The 18,727-nt window shown below is 42.8% G+C and overlaps 1 protein-coding gene across 2 annotated transcripts in view; it reads right to left on the reverse strand.

Moving 5' to 3' along the window:
• Positions 1–18,727, reverse strand: part of PRKCA (protein kinase C alpha) — a 359,001-nt gene that overhangs the window by 41,185 nt on the left and 299,089 nt on the right. For both annotated transcript variants that reach the window (XM_075903949.1, XM_075903950.1), the window contains exons 9-11: positions 3,537–3,680; positions 1,008–1,181; positions 86–177 (exon numbers count right to left, since the gene is read on the reverse strand). In XM_075903949.1, coding sequence (XP_075760064.1) covers positions 86–177; positions 1,008–1,181; positions 3,537–3,680 — 410 coding nt within the window. The remainder of the gene's footprint in view (positions 1–85; positions 178–1,007; positions 1,182–3,536; positions 3,681–18,727) is intronic.

Here is an 18,727-nt window from a genome sequence, read left to right on the forward strand (position 1 = left end):
TAATACTGTACATAATGGACACATCTGATCCTTCTGCTGCAGTATAAAATTGGTAATGATTTGAATTAAATCAACAAACACTCACACTGCCTGTGGCTCCTTAAATTTTCCTACTTGCTGAATGTGATACATGAGGTCACCACCATTCACATACTCCATAACAAAGTACAGACGATCCTAGAACATAGTATTAAAAAGGTAAGCACATGAGGCATAAGCAGCGATGTACTGGTAAAACGTATTAAAAAGAGTGACATATTCAATAGTAGAGGTCACGACTATAAAGATCATACAAAACAACTTTAAAGAGTGTGTCTATATATTCTGCACATTATGACAAAAAATGTTATACATCAAGAAACAGAAAAAAATTATATATAGATTTTGCCAGGTCAGGGCTAGGTTGGAACTTCATTCAACCTTGCCTATATTAGCGATGAAAGTTTATTTATTATTACTTGTATTGCTACAATGTTACAAATACTGTTCATACAGCCAGGAAAACATAACTAAGGCCAAGAGCTCATGTTTTTTAAGACAACATAGATGCAGCTTCCTTATCTTAGGGGTAACCAGGGAACCAAATTAACCATATTAATTAATAAATATCTCATTATATTATTGAGGCATTAAGGCCTCAATCCAACAGAGCACGTAAGCACATGCTTTGTTTTAATTATTTGAAAAGCCCCACTGACACAACCGAGTTCATATATACAGAAAAAAAACCTTTCTGTATCAAGAGCTGCTGTAGAATACTTCTGAAGATGTATTATTATTATTATTAATTATTATTATTATAAAGATCTTCTTTATTATTTTTATGGATTTTGATGATTTGACAGGGTATCTGTTCTTTTACATTTCTCTGAGCAAAACACCCAGGAGACCTGCAAGTTGAGGATAATAAATGTTGCTGAAATAATAAAATATATCAGAGTGTTATCTCAGTAGAAGATGACACTCTGAAAAAAACGGAGGAGCAGAGAAGAAATGACACCACGTACAACTGTTTGAAAGCAAGAATGCAGCTGTGTTAGGAACGGTGGCTTATCCTGCAGTGCTAGGACTCGTTTCTCAATCATGGTACATTCCACATCATCATCCTGAATCACCACATCTTTTTTCAATATTTTGATTGCATACAGCTCCTCCGTCCCCTTCCTGTCTGCCAGCATCACCTGCACAAAGAGAAATGACAGACTGAACATGTTCCTCCCTGGCAGAGAATAGAGGTGACTCATAAGCCTGGAGAAAGGTGTTAATGGCACACCAACCTCCCATTTTACTGGAACTTACTGAGTTGGCCTGAAGCTCTAAAAATACCATGATTACTCACTGATTACAATAAGCTGTACTTGCACTTCAAAAATAGCATTTACACTCACACCCGTGCCACTGCTCCCTAGATAATCGTCAACTCCACTTCCAATGGCGGACACAATGACAGGACCCCCCCCACTAGAGGTCTTCCATAAAATACACTTTTATTGCAAAGTCACCTGTTAAAACAGGCAGGAAAACAGCAATACTTTTGGGAGGTCACAATTTTCACTGAATTTCTCATTCCCAAATATTAATTCCTACTGCATGATGACAACATGCACAGATGGCCTTGTGATCTATACAGCAGCTCATCACCACCACGAAAGACGAGCCCAAATCTCCTAGAACTTTGGGAAACTCCAGATCTGGATTCCTGATCCCACTACTACATGGAAATCCTGGAATTACTTAAAAGCATTTAAAATTGAGGTCCTCCATGTTTTTAAACGTGCAACTTAAAGCATCCAAGTTTTGCAACTGAGTGCTGATAGGAGTGTCTAGAGCAGTGGCCACCAACCAGTAGATAAGGATCTACTAGTAGATCTTGGAGCCTCTGACGGGTGATCCTAACTGGTTTGGCCAAGAGGCTGTCAAGTGACGACTCTTCAGCTGCCCCTCCCCCCATTGCTGCTCATCTTCTGCCCCTTGCCTTGGAGCTCTCCCCTCAGGAGCCTCCTGCTTGCTAGGCAGGGCAGGGGAGGGAGGGGCAGTGCTGATGTCAGGGTACTCCCTCTCGCCCTCTGTATCCTATCTCCACAGAGCAGAGAGGGAGCACCTCAGGACTTCAGAGGGAGTTTGCTGGCTGCTTTTGGGAGCAGTGCAGGACCAGGACAGGGGTGAGCCTGCTTTAGTCCCACTGCACCCCCACCCAGGAGACATCTGAGGTAAGCAGTGTCCAGCTGGAGTCCACATCCTGAAACCCTACCCCAGTCATGAACCCCCTCCTGCACCTCATGCCCCTTCTCTAGCCACGAGAAACCCCTGCATACAAACACCCTCCCAGAGCCAGAACCTAGAACCCCCTCCAGTACCTCAAATGCCTACCTCAAGCTCAGCTCAGAGCCCCTCTCACACTCCAAATCCCTCAATTCAAGGTCAGAGCCTGCACCCCAACTCTCTGCCCCTGCCTGGTGAAAGTGAGGGAGAATGGGGGAGGGAGGGAGAATGGAGTGAGCAGGGGCGGGGCCTTGGAGAAGGGGCACAAAGGAGGGGGGACAAGGATATTTGGGTCTGAGGTAGATCTTGGATTGAACTTAAATTCAAAAAGTGATCTCGTGCTTAAATAAGTTGGAGACCACTGGGCTACAGGCATAAACTAGGCATCTCCAGACTTAAGTGGCAGGTCCATACTTAAGCAATAGATACACAATTTGAATGTCTATTATATCACTCAGGCTTGAAAATTAGCCCGAAAAATAGAACACCAGGAAAGCTGACGGTCCAATTCCGGACATTTCATACAAAGGAAAAAATACTCATACCCATCCCAAGTTTTCATAGATAATTATCAGTACAAAAGAAATATTTTAATACGTATGAAAATCTTCTACTGCAAGGGTCGGTCTTCAGTGCTCGTTAGTGCAGGTAAGAAAAATCAAGATAATAGTACTTGTACACAAGGTTCCCTCTAAGATGCGCAGCAGCACAGCCCCACAGCTGTTTAATGAGCCCCACCCAAGGGCTCAGGGCTGCGGCACACAGGAGCTACCTGGCTAGGAGTGGGGAACCCCTCTCTCAGCTACAGCAGCAGCTTCCTGCTAAAGACAGACCAGCGAGTCTCTCCCATCCAGTAAGGGTGAAACCTTGCTTGCATAGTAAGTAAAGACTGGGTTTAAAAATGGAACCTCTAAAATCTGCGGCAAATATACACAATGGCATTTTCTTGCTCTTTATTTCATAGATTTTAAGGTGGGAAGAGTTCAACTAATCTGTATGTCTGAACAGCACAGGCCTTGGATTTTTATGCAGGGATTCCTGCATCTAACCCTACAATTTAAGGTTGAAATAGACAAGATCTGTTCAAAAAGACAGCCACTCTCAATGTAAACTTTCCAAATGATGGAGAATTTACCACATCTTGGCGTAATCTGTTCCAATGGTTATTTAGTCTCACTTTAAAAAATTCTGCATTTTATAAAGAACTGTTCATAGCAGGACAATTTCTATTATTAAAAATATGGCAGGTAGAACTGACTTTCAAGGTTTCTTACCTTTCCAAAGCTTCCTTTCCCAAGCACCATGAGAAAATTGAAATCTGTCAGCTCCACGCTGTCCAGATTATTGGATGGTATGCTGGAAATTCTGTCTTCTACTGGAGTAATGACTTTGTTACCAGCTGGCCCAAGTTTGGCTTTCTAAGGAAGGAAAGAATATTGAAGTGAGAAGTGTAGCTTGGTTACCCAGTAAAATGAAAGATTGGAAGAATGATGTTCAGTTGCAGATCAATAAGTGGAAGGTGCATTCTCAGGAGAAAGGCTGCATGACAAAAGCTGCACAGACACAAATTAAGACTCAATCCAAAAACACTTTTGGAAACCAAGTGGTAAACTGTGTATGTGGCTAACTAGATAAAGGCAGCTACAGTTATCTGGTTAACAGACCAAAATCAAAGCAAAAACTGAACAAAAAAATCACTGTTTTCATGCCAAAAGCAGGCCAATATGTGATTTTTGTTTTTAAATGTAAAGGGTGCTCTTTATAAATGTCATGCTGTAATGTTGCTAGTGTACTTTTATAAGAAAAAAACCTGCTTCTATAGATTCTTAAAATGTCATATGCAAGTTCACTCTTCATAGCAAGAGCTTGTCTGACTTCCATTATGAAAAATAACCTCCACTTGGAAAAACCAACATAATATGACAATCAGTGTTGATGAATATGTCTACTTTTGAACTGGCATTACAATCAATTTTTTTTCCATCAAGAGTTGGGGAGGGGGGTAGGAAGGGAGAAAAACTTCTTTTATGTAGCATATGTTGGTGTGTGAATTTATGTTTTGAGGAAAGTTGCAACAATTCAAGTGAGCAAATCAAATGAGATACTGGGAATCGCATATAAGCTGCATTTCAAACCTCACAAAGTTAGGGGAAAAAAGTCAAGTTTCATCAAATGATAATAAAAAGCTGTAATAGATCCTCCTCCTTTGTTTAAAACTTATTCCTCACACCAGCAGTGAAGCCAAGAGGGTCTAAAATTGGCACATGCACACATTTTAGTGTGTCCTTTAAAATACATGAAGACCCATTGTGCTGGACTATCTAAATAATCCTAAATGTTCATACTCTGCTTTGTGTTTCCAAGGCTCTTGACAAACACAGTAATTACTCCTCAACCCAAATCCGGAGGATACAATAGTTGTATATTATGATCACCATCTCACAAGGAACAAAGGTATGGAGAAGTAAGTCACTTGTCCAAGATCAACCAGTAAATCAGTGCCAAAGACTGGGTTATACCTTCTCCTGTGTGTTTCTCCCAGAAACCTGAAGATATATTCCACTCCCCCTTTATTTTAGCCATTTAATTCAACAGATATAAAACACTCCCTCACCTGTAATCATGACCATTCCCCTTCATACTTACGAAAAGCCTTTTACTCTGGGGTATATACATGATGTTTTCTGCCTATATTGATAATGGGTTTTAACATTATTATGCAGGCCTACTGCTAGGAGGAGGAGGGAAGAGGCAGTTGCCCTGGGGCCTGGCAACTCTAAGGGGGCCTGGGTTCCTTTAAATCACCGCAAGACAGTGTCGCGTCCATGGCAGCACAGAGAGCTGGCTGCTCCAGCCCTTCCAGGGGTGCAATGCCACGCTACCACACACCTTGCCCTGGCCCATGGTGGCTGTCGGCCCTGCAGTTAACACGGCATTTCCCGTTTTTTCCTTGATAATTAACTGTTTGCACGGCAGTATCACCCAGAGACACACTGAGGATCAGGACTCCATTGTGCTAGGTTCCATAAAAACACGTAGTAAGAGTCCCTGCTCCACAGACCTTGCAGACCTCTGTGCTGGTCCAAATGGATTTCAATAGGGTTTTGTGTGCGCAAAACGTCTACCTCTGAACAAGAGCTGACACAACCCAGATATTAACAGGTTGTAAAATCTTATGTTTATACAAGGTAACAGCTGTTTAATGAGATCACTTTCCCCATCTCCATTGGTCTTCTGATTATTCTGATGCAACCAATATGTTTAGGCCCCAGAAAGGGGCCTAAACAACAAAATGCTTTTATGTATAGGGCTCAGGCTAAGTATCCATTTTTGCAAAAGACAGATGAGTTCTAGCCAGACACAGCATGGGCAACACTAGAGGTTTCTACGCTGCTTTGCTTTACCAATAATATTCCCATGAGCAGCTTCTCCCCTTTACACCCAGTCTCATCTCAGAGGCTGCAGACACTATATTTCGCACGCTTATCATTTCAAGTTACTGCAAAGATTTGGGTCCATAATATTTGGGACAAAAACCTAAGGCTCACTTATATGTTAACAAATAGGTGCTTTATTAACAAATGCTCTAGCTTGTATTCCAAGAGAACTGTAAAAGGTTCATGGATAAGCTTGTGTGCCCTCTGCTGGATATACAGCTGGATTGCAGAAAACACTAATTTTTACAGCCGGTCCCCGAGTTATGAATGAGTTACGGACCAAACACTTGGCCGTAACTTGGAATGGTCGTAACTCGGAACCCATTGAGTTACATTGTGACCGCGCTGTTCGTAAGCGCGGATCGTGTTCTTAACTCAGAGCCTGCATTTACGACCGCTTTGGTCATAAGTGCGCATGGACGTAAGTCGAGATGGCTGTAAGTTGGGGACTGACTGTACTTGGTCTTGTAAAAGTTATTTCCACTCCATCTCATCTGATGAAGTGGGTTTTACTCATGAAAGCTCTACTATATTTTTTTTTCCTAGTCTCTAAGGTTCAATAGGACTACTCATTGTTTCTGAAGTTACAGACTAACACGGCTACCCCTTAGTTTTTTTTCTTGGTAGTAACTATGGGAAATATTTAATTGCCCAGATCAAATAAGCAACAGCTGAAAGAAACAGCCTTCAAGATAGGAAGGACTTGTTTGGGCAGCCTGGAAGAGTAGATTGATCCCTGTAATAGTTCACTGTGTCACTCCTTAAGTGACGCAAGAAGCTGTTTTCTGCAGTTGAGGATATTTTTCTTCTAAAACCAGAAAATGATCAATATCTTATTTTGAAATAGCTATTTTGCTATTTTGAAATTGCGTGTCCACACTGACTGTACGCGGAATCGCATTTAAGGCCAGCTGGAACTGGTTCCTGCATGGCATCAGGTCAGAAGTTACCTTGTGGCCTGGGTGACCAGCAGGGCACCCTGGGAAGGGCTGGAGGCCCCCTATTTTGCAATAAAAATCTACAAAGCACTTATTTCGAAATAGCAATTTCAAAATTGGCGCTACTCCTCGTGGAATGAGGTTTACCAATTTCAAAATAAGCCCTTAGCTATTTCGAATTAATTTTGAAATAGCAGTTGGCTTTTATTTCGAAATAACTTTGTGTGGTAGACATACCCTTAGTCACATATGCTTAATGTAACTATTTATTCTGGCCACAGATGGCACAATGATCTTACCAATAAAATTGGTACATACTGTAGCATTTTAGACTAACTGAAAAAGCTACAAATACTCTGGGCTATTTGATGAGGAAGAAAACAAATGGACAGTGTGGGGTTAACAGGGGAAAAATGCTTGGTAACCTCAATATGCTGATGGAGACTATATCATAGAATCATAGACCACTAGAACTGAAAGGAACCTTGAGAGGTCATCAAGTCCAGTCCCCCACCCTGATGGCAGGACCAAGCATCATCTAGATCATCCCTGATAGGTGTCCATCCAACCTGCTCTTAAATATCTCCAATGGTGGAGATTCCACAACCTCCCTAGGCAATTTATCCCAGTGTTTAACCACCCTGACAGTTAGGAAGTTTTTTTTAATCTAATGTTCAACCTAAACCTCCCTTGCTGCAACTTAAGCCCACTGCTTCTTGTCCTGTCATCAGAGGACAACAAGAACAATTTTTCTCCCTCCTCCTTGGAACTTGAAAGCTGCTATCATGTCCCCTCTCAGACTTCTCTTTTCTAAACTAAACAAGCCCAATTCTTTCAGCCTTCCCCCATAGGTTAAGTTTTCTAAACCTTTAATCATTTTTGTTGTTGTAAAATGCACTTAGACTACAAAGTAGAACACACAGATTTTGTAAATTTTGCCTTTTGCCTTAGCAAGAAAACGAAGGAAAAACCCTGGGCTTTCTATAAGGTTTGCAGCAGTGGTGTTTTGTATAAGGCTGCAAGTATCATCTTGCTTTGTGTGACCTACCAGGCACCAGAAATGGTATCACAGGCCTTTTAACATTTGGTCACTCCTGAAGCCAAAAAACAGTGCTTCGCTAAAAGAAAGTCCTGATCTTAGCAGTATTATCCACATTTTACTGCATCACATTCATGGAAAACTCAGGGGCAAAAGGAACAATACTGGCTATAGATACTTTGGGATTTAAACAAGTGTAAAGTAAAAACTGGTCACAAAAAGCTCCCGAACAAAAGCTGGGTCAATTGTTCACAGACCTAGATCATTCAATGGACGACAAATCAGAGTGGCCTTAATAACCTAATGAAAGATCTGCAGTGCCCTTCCAACCTGTTGCCAACACGTTACAGTCTGTTCACACTGAACAATTAAAAAAAGCCTTCCCTATGTAGCACAGAGGAAAATAAGCATCTTTGATTCTGTTTTGTTGCCTTTTGGTTAAAACCATATCACCAGGACACGGTGAAATTTCACGGCTGGTGAACAGCTTTTTGAAGAAATGATGCAGTCACTGACTTTAACCAATCATTTCCAGAGTGAGTTATCTGTAGTGCAGCCAAACGTGAAACGTCAAGGTTCTACTGCCGTGCATTTCAACCCCTTAACGCAAACAGAAAAATGGTCTTCTTTCTTTGCTCTATTCACTGGAACTGCTAGTGATACCAAAATGAGACAAGGTTGTTTCCATGGGAACAAAATTAGAAAGGCTCTATGCAGAACCTCCAGTTTAAAACAGTAAAAACAATTTCTTTGATGAGAAATTGCACCATGAGTATAAATGGAAAGCACTAACACCTCATCAGCCCTTCACAGTCAGCTTCTATAATGTTGCGTGTGGTTAAATTTATCCTGCAGATGGGGCCAAACCAAAAGTTTTACATTTCACAGAATCAGTATCAGAATATTGTGATCACTGAAACACACTTATAATTTATTCTTGTTTATATGCACCTTAGTCAACGGATTAAAAAAAACACTCTGGAACCCTTAAATCTTGCCTTTAAAACTATGAGAATAGTATTTTAATGTTGTAGTTCACAATTTCAACAGTTTCTTGAGCATTGTTCCCTCTTAATTTTTTCCATGTGCAGAATACATTTTATGTGCACCAAGTCAGGTGATGACGTGCACCAGCAGTAGAAACACGTTGCTGGCTGTGGGCACTTTGCTAATCAGCTGGGCAGATTTAAATCTCTCCTGGGTGGCCACCCAAGCACTCATCTTACAAAGAACAACGGTAGAGTCATTTTCTGTCATCTCATGAGGTAGAACATGATCAATTGTTCACATCACCCTCTATAATTTTTTTAATTCCTAAGATACGCAGCTTTCAGAAGTTTCACCTATGATGAATTGAATGAATAAATGGATGAGGACTTTTAAAATCATCATACTGCTTATCTTTTAGGTAGTATTATTGAAGTCTGGATGTGTTATCTCCCTGTCCTGGAATGACACCTTGACAACTAATCAGCTGTCCAAGCAAGAGTGCATACCATCAGCAGAAAGTGACACTTCGTACACCTTTGCCACCAAATCCAAAGTGTTTTCTCTGACACAAGATAAAGGTTTTGAAGGTGGCAACACACCACCTGTAAACCGTTTTCAAATGTTCTACAGGCAGTCCCTGAGTTACGCGGATCTGACTTATGTCGGATCCGCAGTTACGAACGGGGTTTTTCTCGCCCCGGAGGACGGGAGCGGCGGGATGCCCAGATGCACCGCGGTGCCGCCATCTGCGTGCTCCGGGGCGAGAAAAGCTGCTCCGCGTCTCCCTGGTCTGCTGGGGGGTGCTCCCCCCCCAGCAGACCAGGGAGACACTGAGCAAAGCCACAGAGCACGCAAGCAGCGGGACAGCCCAGACACGCCGCGGCTGTCTTTGCTCCCCGTCTCCCTGGTCTGCTGTCTCCAGCAGACCAGGGAGACGGGGAGCAAAGCCTCGGAGGACACCGGCAGCGAGACAGCAGCAACGCATCTGGGCTGTCCCGCTGCCCACGTGCTCCGCGGCTTTGCTCCCCGTCTCCCTGGTCTGCTGGGGGGGCGGGGGCGCAGCTAGTGTGCCCCCCCCAGGCTTTTCTCCAGACGCCTGTGTTAGAGCAGCTGGGGTGCTGCTGGGTTGGTCCAGTAGCGCCGAGGAGCGGCGCTACTGGAGCAACCCAGCAGCATCCCAGCTGCTCTGCCCCAGGCGTCCCCAAGTCAGCCGCTGCTGAAACTGACCAGGGGCTGACTACAGGAAGCCCGAGGCACAGTTGCTCTGCCCCGGGCTTCCTGGAATCAGCCGCTGATCAGTTTCAGCAGCAGCTGACTTGGGGACACCTGGGGTTCTTAAGTTGAATCTGTATGTAAGTTGGAACTGGCGTCCAGATTCAGCCAGTTGAAACTGATCAGCGGCTGATTCCAGGAAGCCTGGGGCAGAGCAACTCTGCCTCGGGCTTCCTGTAGTCAGCAGCTGTTCAGTTTCAGCAGCAGCTGAATCTGGATGCCAGTTCTGACTTACATACAGATTCAGCTTAAGAACAAACATACAGTCCCTATCTTGTACGTAACCCAGGGACTGCCTGTATTTTGGTGAACACACACATGTCAGCATGGCCTCTGAACATTCCCCCTTTACACAGAACAAGACTAGCTTCTGGGGACTTCTACTAGTGTATAAGTGTTTTTTGTCTTTAATGCTTTACATTTACTACTGCACCATAATAAACGTTGATCCTCCAAGACACGCTTGTGTGTGGGGGTTACATATGGCAGTGTAAGAGAGTTACATACGGCAGCGAGCGGGTTACATATGGTGGTATGAGCAAGAGGATAAAGACCATTTTTAAAGCCCCCACACCTAAGCAACGGACCACAATTTTATTTTTCAGTTCACCCTGCAGAAGTAATGCCAACAATGCACTGCTAGAAATACAAACGATGAGCCTTTAATTTTTCTATCCCAAATGAATTGTCCTGAAATTTTTTATTACTCGTGTAACTACAGTACAAGGGAAAATGCCAAGAGACAATGCAGCAAAGAATAGTCAATCCAAAGTGTTCCAGCTGTCCAAAGTGGCAAATATATACCAGCCACCCAATTTCCCATGTAACAAATACACCCATTCAAGGAGAGAACTTTTATGTAGCTTTATGCTAGCAATCCTATTTGGAAACGTACTCCAACTTTAGTCTAGATCAGGGCTAGTCAACACACAGCCTGTGGGCCGCATGCGGCCGGCAGCCTGTTTGTTTGTGGCCTGCAGTGCAGTTTGGGTTTACGCGGGGCTCAACACACGGCTTGTGGGTGGGAGCCACAATAAAAAAAATACTCCATATAATGGTCTTCAGTTGATATGCATTTTAGTGGTTAAATTCCGCACTGTCATCGCTCATTAAAAGTGCTGTCACATGGGTGGAAATCGGGTAAACATTGCATTTGATTATTATCAGCAGAACTGACTTAAATGGGGCCTGCATGTTGTGTAGTCTTGCCGTAATCTTTGTATTTATGCCTGTACGTGTGAAAAACTATTTGCACGTATATTTGCATGTATACGCAACCACACTTAAGTTGTGGCCCTTGGCATGTGCTGTATTATTGTGGCCCCCGAGGCTTCTAAAGTTGAATAGCCCTGGTCTAGATAACTGAACATATATTCTTCTATGTGATCACATATGAAAAAATAGCCCCAGGGCTGGATCCGGCCTATGGTATGTGCCCAACAGTCCAGGCAGGGGGAGCAGACGCATCATTCGGTGAACCTGGTTCACAAACATTCCTTTTTGCAGAAGGGCTAGAGTTCCCAGATGGTTTAATAAAAAATACCGAACATCCCCTCCCTCCCACAAAAAACAAAACAAAAACAACCCCCCCCCCAAACACACACCAGAGAAAAAATTCTGTCCGGGGGGGGGGGGGGGGAGGGGAGAGAGAAAGTTGTTCAGTAAAAAAAAACCAAACAAACAAAAAAAAGTACCCTGAGAGTTATTAAGCAAAAAAATAAAACAGCATTAAAACAGCATGGCCCCTTTAAGTGCGTGCAGAGTCTGACTAGGGATAGGAAGAGGGGAGAGACCCAGGGAAGGCATTGCTTCCCCTTGCTTCAGGTCTGTAGGCTTTTTTGCCAGCTGCCATCTTGTTTTCTTGGTCGAGCCAGAAGGCAGCTAATCTGTGGAACCAGGTAAGCAGGAGGTCTTGTGGAGGGGTAGGGTAGGGACTGGGCCTAGTTGCTGTGTCGTAGGGTTGCCAGGTGTCCGGTATTTTTGCCTCCTGGTAGGGGAAAACCCCCCCAGAAAATACCGGACATTTTAGGTGTCCAGTATTTTCTGAATTTTTTTTACTGGACAGGAGGCGAAAATACCAGACACCTGGCAACCCTAAGAAGGGCAGGATTTCAGTGGCTCTTTGCTCAGTTTGCTCAGTAGTACTGGGGAGGAGTAAAAGGTTGCTGTTGTAGTCGTGGGAGTGGACTTATGTATATGACTGAAGGTTTCATAACCAATGTTCCCCTAATCTTTTCCATTCATGTTCAGAATAAATTTTCATGTGTACCAAGGCATGGGCCAATGTGCACCATCAGTAGAAACAAAAACCTAGCTCTGCTAATCAGCTGGGCAGCATTTGAATCTTTCCTGAGCAGCTGCACAAGCACACAGCTTACAGAGAATACGGTCCATTAGCCACCTCTTCCCTATTCAACCTTTCTACAAGGAGATGATTTTTGTGAAAGGTATTATGGATATTTGGGATAACTAGAGACTGTTTTAGCAAAATAATAGCTGTTCTCTGTACCGTAAACAGGTAGGAATTGCATTCTGTTTCCTGCAGGAAATAAACACACTGGGAGGGGTATAAATGGAAAGCACTAACACCTCAGCAGCCCTTCACAGTCAGCTTCTATAATGTTGCGTGTGGTTAAATTTATCTTTCAGATGGGGCCAAACCAAAAGCTTTACATTTCACAGAATCAGATAAATGCATATCTCTGGGTTCTTGACAAGTCTAGAAAAGCTTTACCCTCTGAGGGAAATCACACATTGGCTTGAGCTAGCTGCAAATATCTGGACCACAAAGAACTGAATGCTGTATAAAATCATCAGCCGGGCAGTCTGTCTCACTCAACTAAAGAACTGACTTGCAACTGAGGAATGCAGGTACATACGGCAAGCCAGATATACACAGAAACCATTTGTTGTTTATAAGGTACTAGGAGACTAACCAGGTGTTGCTCAGAGGGGGCAGGGTGCTGGTGGTATGGGGTGTGTTGGCAGGAATCAGGGCAGGACTTAGGATGGAGGTGGGGAGGGGGAGAGCTCAGGGTAGAAAGCTCAGGGTGTGGGGGGGTAGGAATCAGGACTGGGGAGTGAAGAGAGGCTCGGCAGGGGGGTGCAGGAGTCAGAGCAAAGGGCTGATGGCGCAAAGGAGGACATGGAGAGCTCAGGGCAGGGTGGGAGGGTGGCTGCCAGCTTCTCACCCAGATTGGATAGTGGTGGTGGGGGGCTCACCCCCCCACACCCACCGGCTTCTTTCCCCATCCTGGACCACCCACTGGCTTTTCCCTGGAGCAGGGCCCAGGGCAGCAGGGGCTGTGAGGTGGCAGGCAGCTGCTCCCCAAGGCAGGACGGGTTGTTGGGCTCTGTGTTGCTGACCAGTGTCTGCTCAGTGGGGTGCTTGCTGCCCCTCATGGTCTTTGTGAGTGTAACAGTCCCTACTCTTGCACCCCTTCCTTTCTGTATGATGCAAAACAATCACATTCCTGGCACATCCCACTGCCTCAGAACAACCAAACCTTGGCTTTGTTTTAAGTTGTAATAAAAGGAAGATGCATATCAAATTTGGTGGTCTTGGCCTTTACCGTTTAGGAGGAGTTATTGAACAAACTGACTCATAGATGGCTAGACACAGACAGATACGCATTTTTTAAATATACAGTAAGATGGTATATTTGTTCTGCTTTTGTTCTCAATACATATGAAGGGTGGCTGGCCACTGACTTAACCTCATTGTTGCTCCTAAAAGAACAGGACTGAAAATATGGAACTCAAGTCAGAGCTTTAGATGATTATAATCACCGAGAATTGCAAGAGGGACCATGGCCTAAATCCCTATTTTGGAAGGAAAGAATTGCAGGTCTCCATTCTGAGAAAGTTGATGACTAGAGGCCGGAGACTGTCCCACAAACATGACAAAGATTCATTTCCCCTGAGAAGGGTGACAGTCTTCATCTGGCTGCACAAGTTTGTAAGATGGATCCCAGGGGCTACAAGCATCATTAATGGGCTCTTGTTCAGTTAGGCTTACACTTACAGATGCAACCCACGATCTGGACTCATTCAACTTATGAAACATCATACAAGGGGCCTGATTCTTAGAAAGTTGCTAAGCACCCACCATCTGAGAAATCAAGTCTCCTTAAAAAACCTCAGGCACCCAAAGTGAGGCATACAGAATCACTAATTAGTTTTGAAATTACAGATGTTATATCTTTGAAGAAAAAAACCAAAGAATCTCAAAAGGATAGAACTGACAAATTGTGCATATAGCCAACCTATACCACCACCTCTACAGAATCACAGAATACTAAAACTGGAAGGGACTTCAAGAGGCCATCAAGTCCAGTCCCCTGCCCTCATGGTAGACCAAGCCCTCTCTAGCTCTAATCTGCTCTTACATATCTGCCATGATGGAGATTCCACAACCTCCCTAGACAATTTATTCCAGTGCTTAACCACCCTGACAAAGTTTTTCCTAATGGCCAACCTAAACCTCCCTTGCAGCAATTTAAACCCATTGGTTCTTGTCCTATCATCAGACATTAAAGAAAATAATTTTTCTTCCTCCTCCTTGTAACACCCTTTTAGGCACCTGAAAGCTGCTATCATGTCCCCTTTAAGTTTTCTTTTTTCTAAACTAAACAAACCCAATTCTTTTAGTCCTCCTTTATAAAGTCACGTTTTCTATATCTTAATCAGTCTTGTTTTTCTTCTCTGAACCCTCTCCAATTTCTCCACAGCTTTCCTGAAATGTGGGGCCTAGAACTGGACACAATACTTCAGTTGAAGCCTAATCAGTGCAGAGTAGAGTGGAAGAATGACTTCTCATGTCTTGCCCACAACACTCCTGTTAAGGCATCCCAGAATGATGTTTGCTTTTTTTGCAACAGTGTCACACTGTTGACTCATATTTAGAGCTCCTTCTACAGTACTCCTTCCTAGACAATCACTTCCCTTTCCATATGTGTGAAACTGATTATTCCTCCCTAAGTGGAGCACTTTGCATTTCTCCTTATTGAACTTCATCCTGTTTACCCCAGACCATTTCTCCAGTTTGTCCAGATAATTTTGAATTATCACCCTATCCTCCAATCCCTCGCAGCTTGGTATCATCTGCAAACTTCCTATCCCTATTACCTTCTTCCTCATCCCCTTCTTCCATTTGTTTGCTGTATGTGTCATGCTAATTTGCTGCACCATTTTAAATTACATTTAGGGCAAAGAATGTCTCTTACAACATGTCTGGTTGGCAGAACAGTGCCTCAGTGACAGGGACTGCTGGGCAATGCAGCAGAACAGTTAATAAACAGCAATAAAACAGCACTCTACTGAGTGAATTCTGAATGGCCACTTGAACACAGCATAGTCATGTCGTACACTACTGGCTTTAGAGGCAGATCATTTGCCTATATAACTGCAAAGGAGTACAATTATCAGCTCATGGAAATTAAGAACAGAAGAATGGCCATATGTGTTCAGACCAAAGATCCATCTATCCCAGTATCATGCCTTCTAACAGCAGCCAATGCCAGGCACTCCCGGAGGAATGAACAGAACAAATAACTATCAAGAGAGCCATCCCAAATCTCTCATTCCCAGCTTCTGGCAAACAGAAGCTAGGGACACCATCCCTGCCCACTCTTCCTAATAGGCATTGATGTACCTATCCTTCATGAACTTATCTAATTCTTTTTTGTACCTTGTTATAGTACTGGCCTTCACAACATCCTCTGACAAGGAGTTCCATAGGTTGACTCTGCATTGCATGAAAAAATACATTATTTTGTTTGTTTTAAACCAACTGCATATTAATTTCATTTGATGATCCTTAGTTCTTATGTTATGAGACGGCATAAATACTTCCTTATGACTGGAGTGGAGAAAATAAATGATTTTATAGACCTCTGTCACATCCCCTCTTACTCACCTCTTTTCCAAGCTGACAAGTCCCAGTCTTATTAATCTCTCCTCATATGGCCGCCGTTCTATACACGTAAATATTTGTGTTGCCCAATCATTATTTTATTGCCCAACAAACTAGATTCTTATTAATGTCAAGCTTCTCCAATTTGGTAAAGACTGGTTGTACAATATACATTTTTGCTGTATTCAGAACATACGGCAGCAAGGGGCTGACAGAGGTCTGGCTTCACACTCCTGAAAGGGGCGGGGCTGCAGGCAGTCCCTCTTGCACCACACAACTCCTGGTGCCAGCCAGCCTTTAGTGCAGCTCATATCATGCAGGGCCAATATTAATGGACCCAGGGTTCTGGCCACTGCCACAGTAGCATCAGCCAGGAGCCCTGGGCCCTTATGAATTGCCAGGCCCCAGTGCACCTGCCCCTCCCCCCCATTGACAAGAGTGTATGGAATTACTCATGATCATAAGTGAAACCTAAAAACCCACTTAAAACCCAATTGTCCCTGAGCACTAAGTTCAAAACACATTACCTCCTTGCTGATTCTCCTCTATAAAAGAAAATACCAAATTTGGGCCCCGATTCAGTAAAGCACGTAAGGATGAGTTTATGGAGTCAATGGAGTCTGATCATGTATTGATATTCTTTGATGAACATGGGCCTTGGTGAGCAGTTTGCTACCTTGTATATAATGTGTGCTGAAAAAATCATAAGCAAGCAGATTAACTGTAGATACTAAAATAAGCAAAGTTTAAAACCCAAAGCTTAATGAAAAATGAACTTGTTATAATATCCACTTAAAAGCATCATATCCAATATATGTAAACTATTGACGTTTGGAGCCAAAAATATACAGAACCAAAATACTGCTGTATTACTGAATATTACATTATGCACAAACATAATTATAGGTGCCCATTTAGAAGATACAGACATCTGTAATTACATATTGTAATATGCACTACACATTTTTGCAGCCTTGAAGCAATACTTAAAGTTTCAATTAGATTACTGCTTAGAGCAGAAGGATATTATAGCTAACAATTTTACATACAGGCACAAAAAAAATCATGATTGTTCTGTAATCACATCATCATTTGTTGATGTTCACATTTTCTGAGATTAGCGCCAAACACCATTATTACACAATAGTATTATAAAGGTCATAAGTAATCAACTAATTAGTTCGCTTCTGCAGCTGTTTGCATAGTTATTCCTGTCTTGCAGAATTAAGGGACAGCTAAAGTTCTCTGTATAGAAATCCCAAATTATCTATATTTGACATAAAAACAGTGTTGAAATTTATTAGAAGATTTACCCGATGTTGCTTGGGTCCTTAATTCAAATAAGTTTTGTTTTTCTTCATTAAATCATTACTCTGAGGTGATGCTGGGATGAGGGGTGCAGAATGAGGGGAAAAATCAACTCCAGCCCTCTGTCACCACAGCTGCTTGGGGCCAGGTGACCGCTGCAGGCAGAGTCAGGGGAGAGGTGTATGTCCTCCAGCAGGGGGATAGTCACACAGACAAACAGATAAACTCTCTGAAATATATAGTAGATAGCTGTCCCTTTCTCCATTCCTGCAAGCCCAATGGGATTATTTATGTCCCAGTTCCCATCTCTGATCTCTTGCTGCCCCCTATGGTCATTCTGCAGTATAACTCAGCCTCCTATCCAAGCCCTCCCTTTCTATTTTATGAGAAACATTGAATTGCAAGCACATCCCATTGTCCTGGGAAAACCAAAAACTTAACTTGCTTTAAGTTAGGATAAGAGAAAGCCGTATACCGAATTGGTGGTCCTAGCTCTTACCATTTAGGATGAGTTCTTGAACAAAGAGTCTCACAGACACATGGATAGACACACACTTCTAAGATACATAAGAAGATAATTATTTGCTGAGAAATGCGTGTCTGTTGTCAGGATAATTTTTGAGAGAGCACTGGTTCACCTGTATGATTAGAGCATGAGCCCAAATGCAGTCGTCATACCTTTCTTCAATCCCAAAAGAGGAAAAGTGAAATAAGGAGGCAAAAGGGAAAAGAGGGACAAGAATTCATAATTTTAAAAAATATCCAAAATGGTTTATATTCATTAGAAAACACCATGTACCTATCTTTTTAAAAATAGTATGTTGCCTTATTTCTTAGGATAAGCTTTGAATATCAATATCCTACCAGGAATCTATTCCTTTCATATATTTACAGGCAGAAAATTAGAATTAACTTTGATTTCTCCTATGCTCGATTAATTTTGCATTTGGCCTACTTTTGTTAACACCATTGATAAAAACAAAACAAAGTTCTCACAGTACAAGCAGTTTGCAACAAACCAACCAGGCCTGTAAATTTTAAGTCTTCTGGGATTTATTTAATTAAAAGAATTCCTGACTCATAATTGAATTGTTTTGGTTAAAAAAAATGACGCATCAAAGAGTGCCTTATCCACAGGTCTATATTGCTGTTCTAGACTGAGGTTGGAAAACTTTAATTCCTAGCCCATCAGGGCAAACTGCTGGAGTGCCTGGACATTTTGTGTAGCAGGAGCATCTTCAGGCACAGAACTCCTAGTGGCTTCAGTTCACCATTCATGGCCAATGGAAGTGTTGGCCCAGCATGTTATTCGGCCCACACTGCTTCCCGCAGCTCCTACTGACCAGGAAATATGGCGTCATCTTCTGACCCATCAAGCACATTGCTGATACAGAATTTCCACAATTATTTTCAATTATTTCCAAGGGAATGGACTCCCACACATCCTTGACCAACTGGGCAACAAGACTGATTTTTGGCTTCGTAAGATTTCTGCCTTTTGACAACTTTGCCAGGCATGACCACATCCACTCAGACAACATTTTGTGTACCCCATCTTTAAAGAGTT

This window comes from Pelodiscus sinensis, chromosome 20 (assembly GCF_049634645.1).
Source record: "Pelodiscus sinensis isolate JC-2024 chromosome 20, ASM4963464v1, whole genome shotgun sequence".
Classification (NCBI taxonomy): Eukaryota; Metazoa; Chordata; order Testudines; family Trionychidae; genus Pelodiscus; species Pelodiscus sinensis.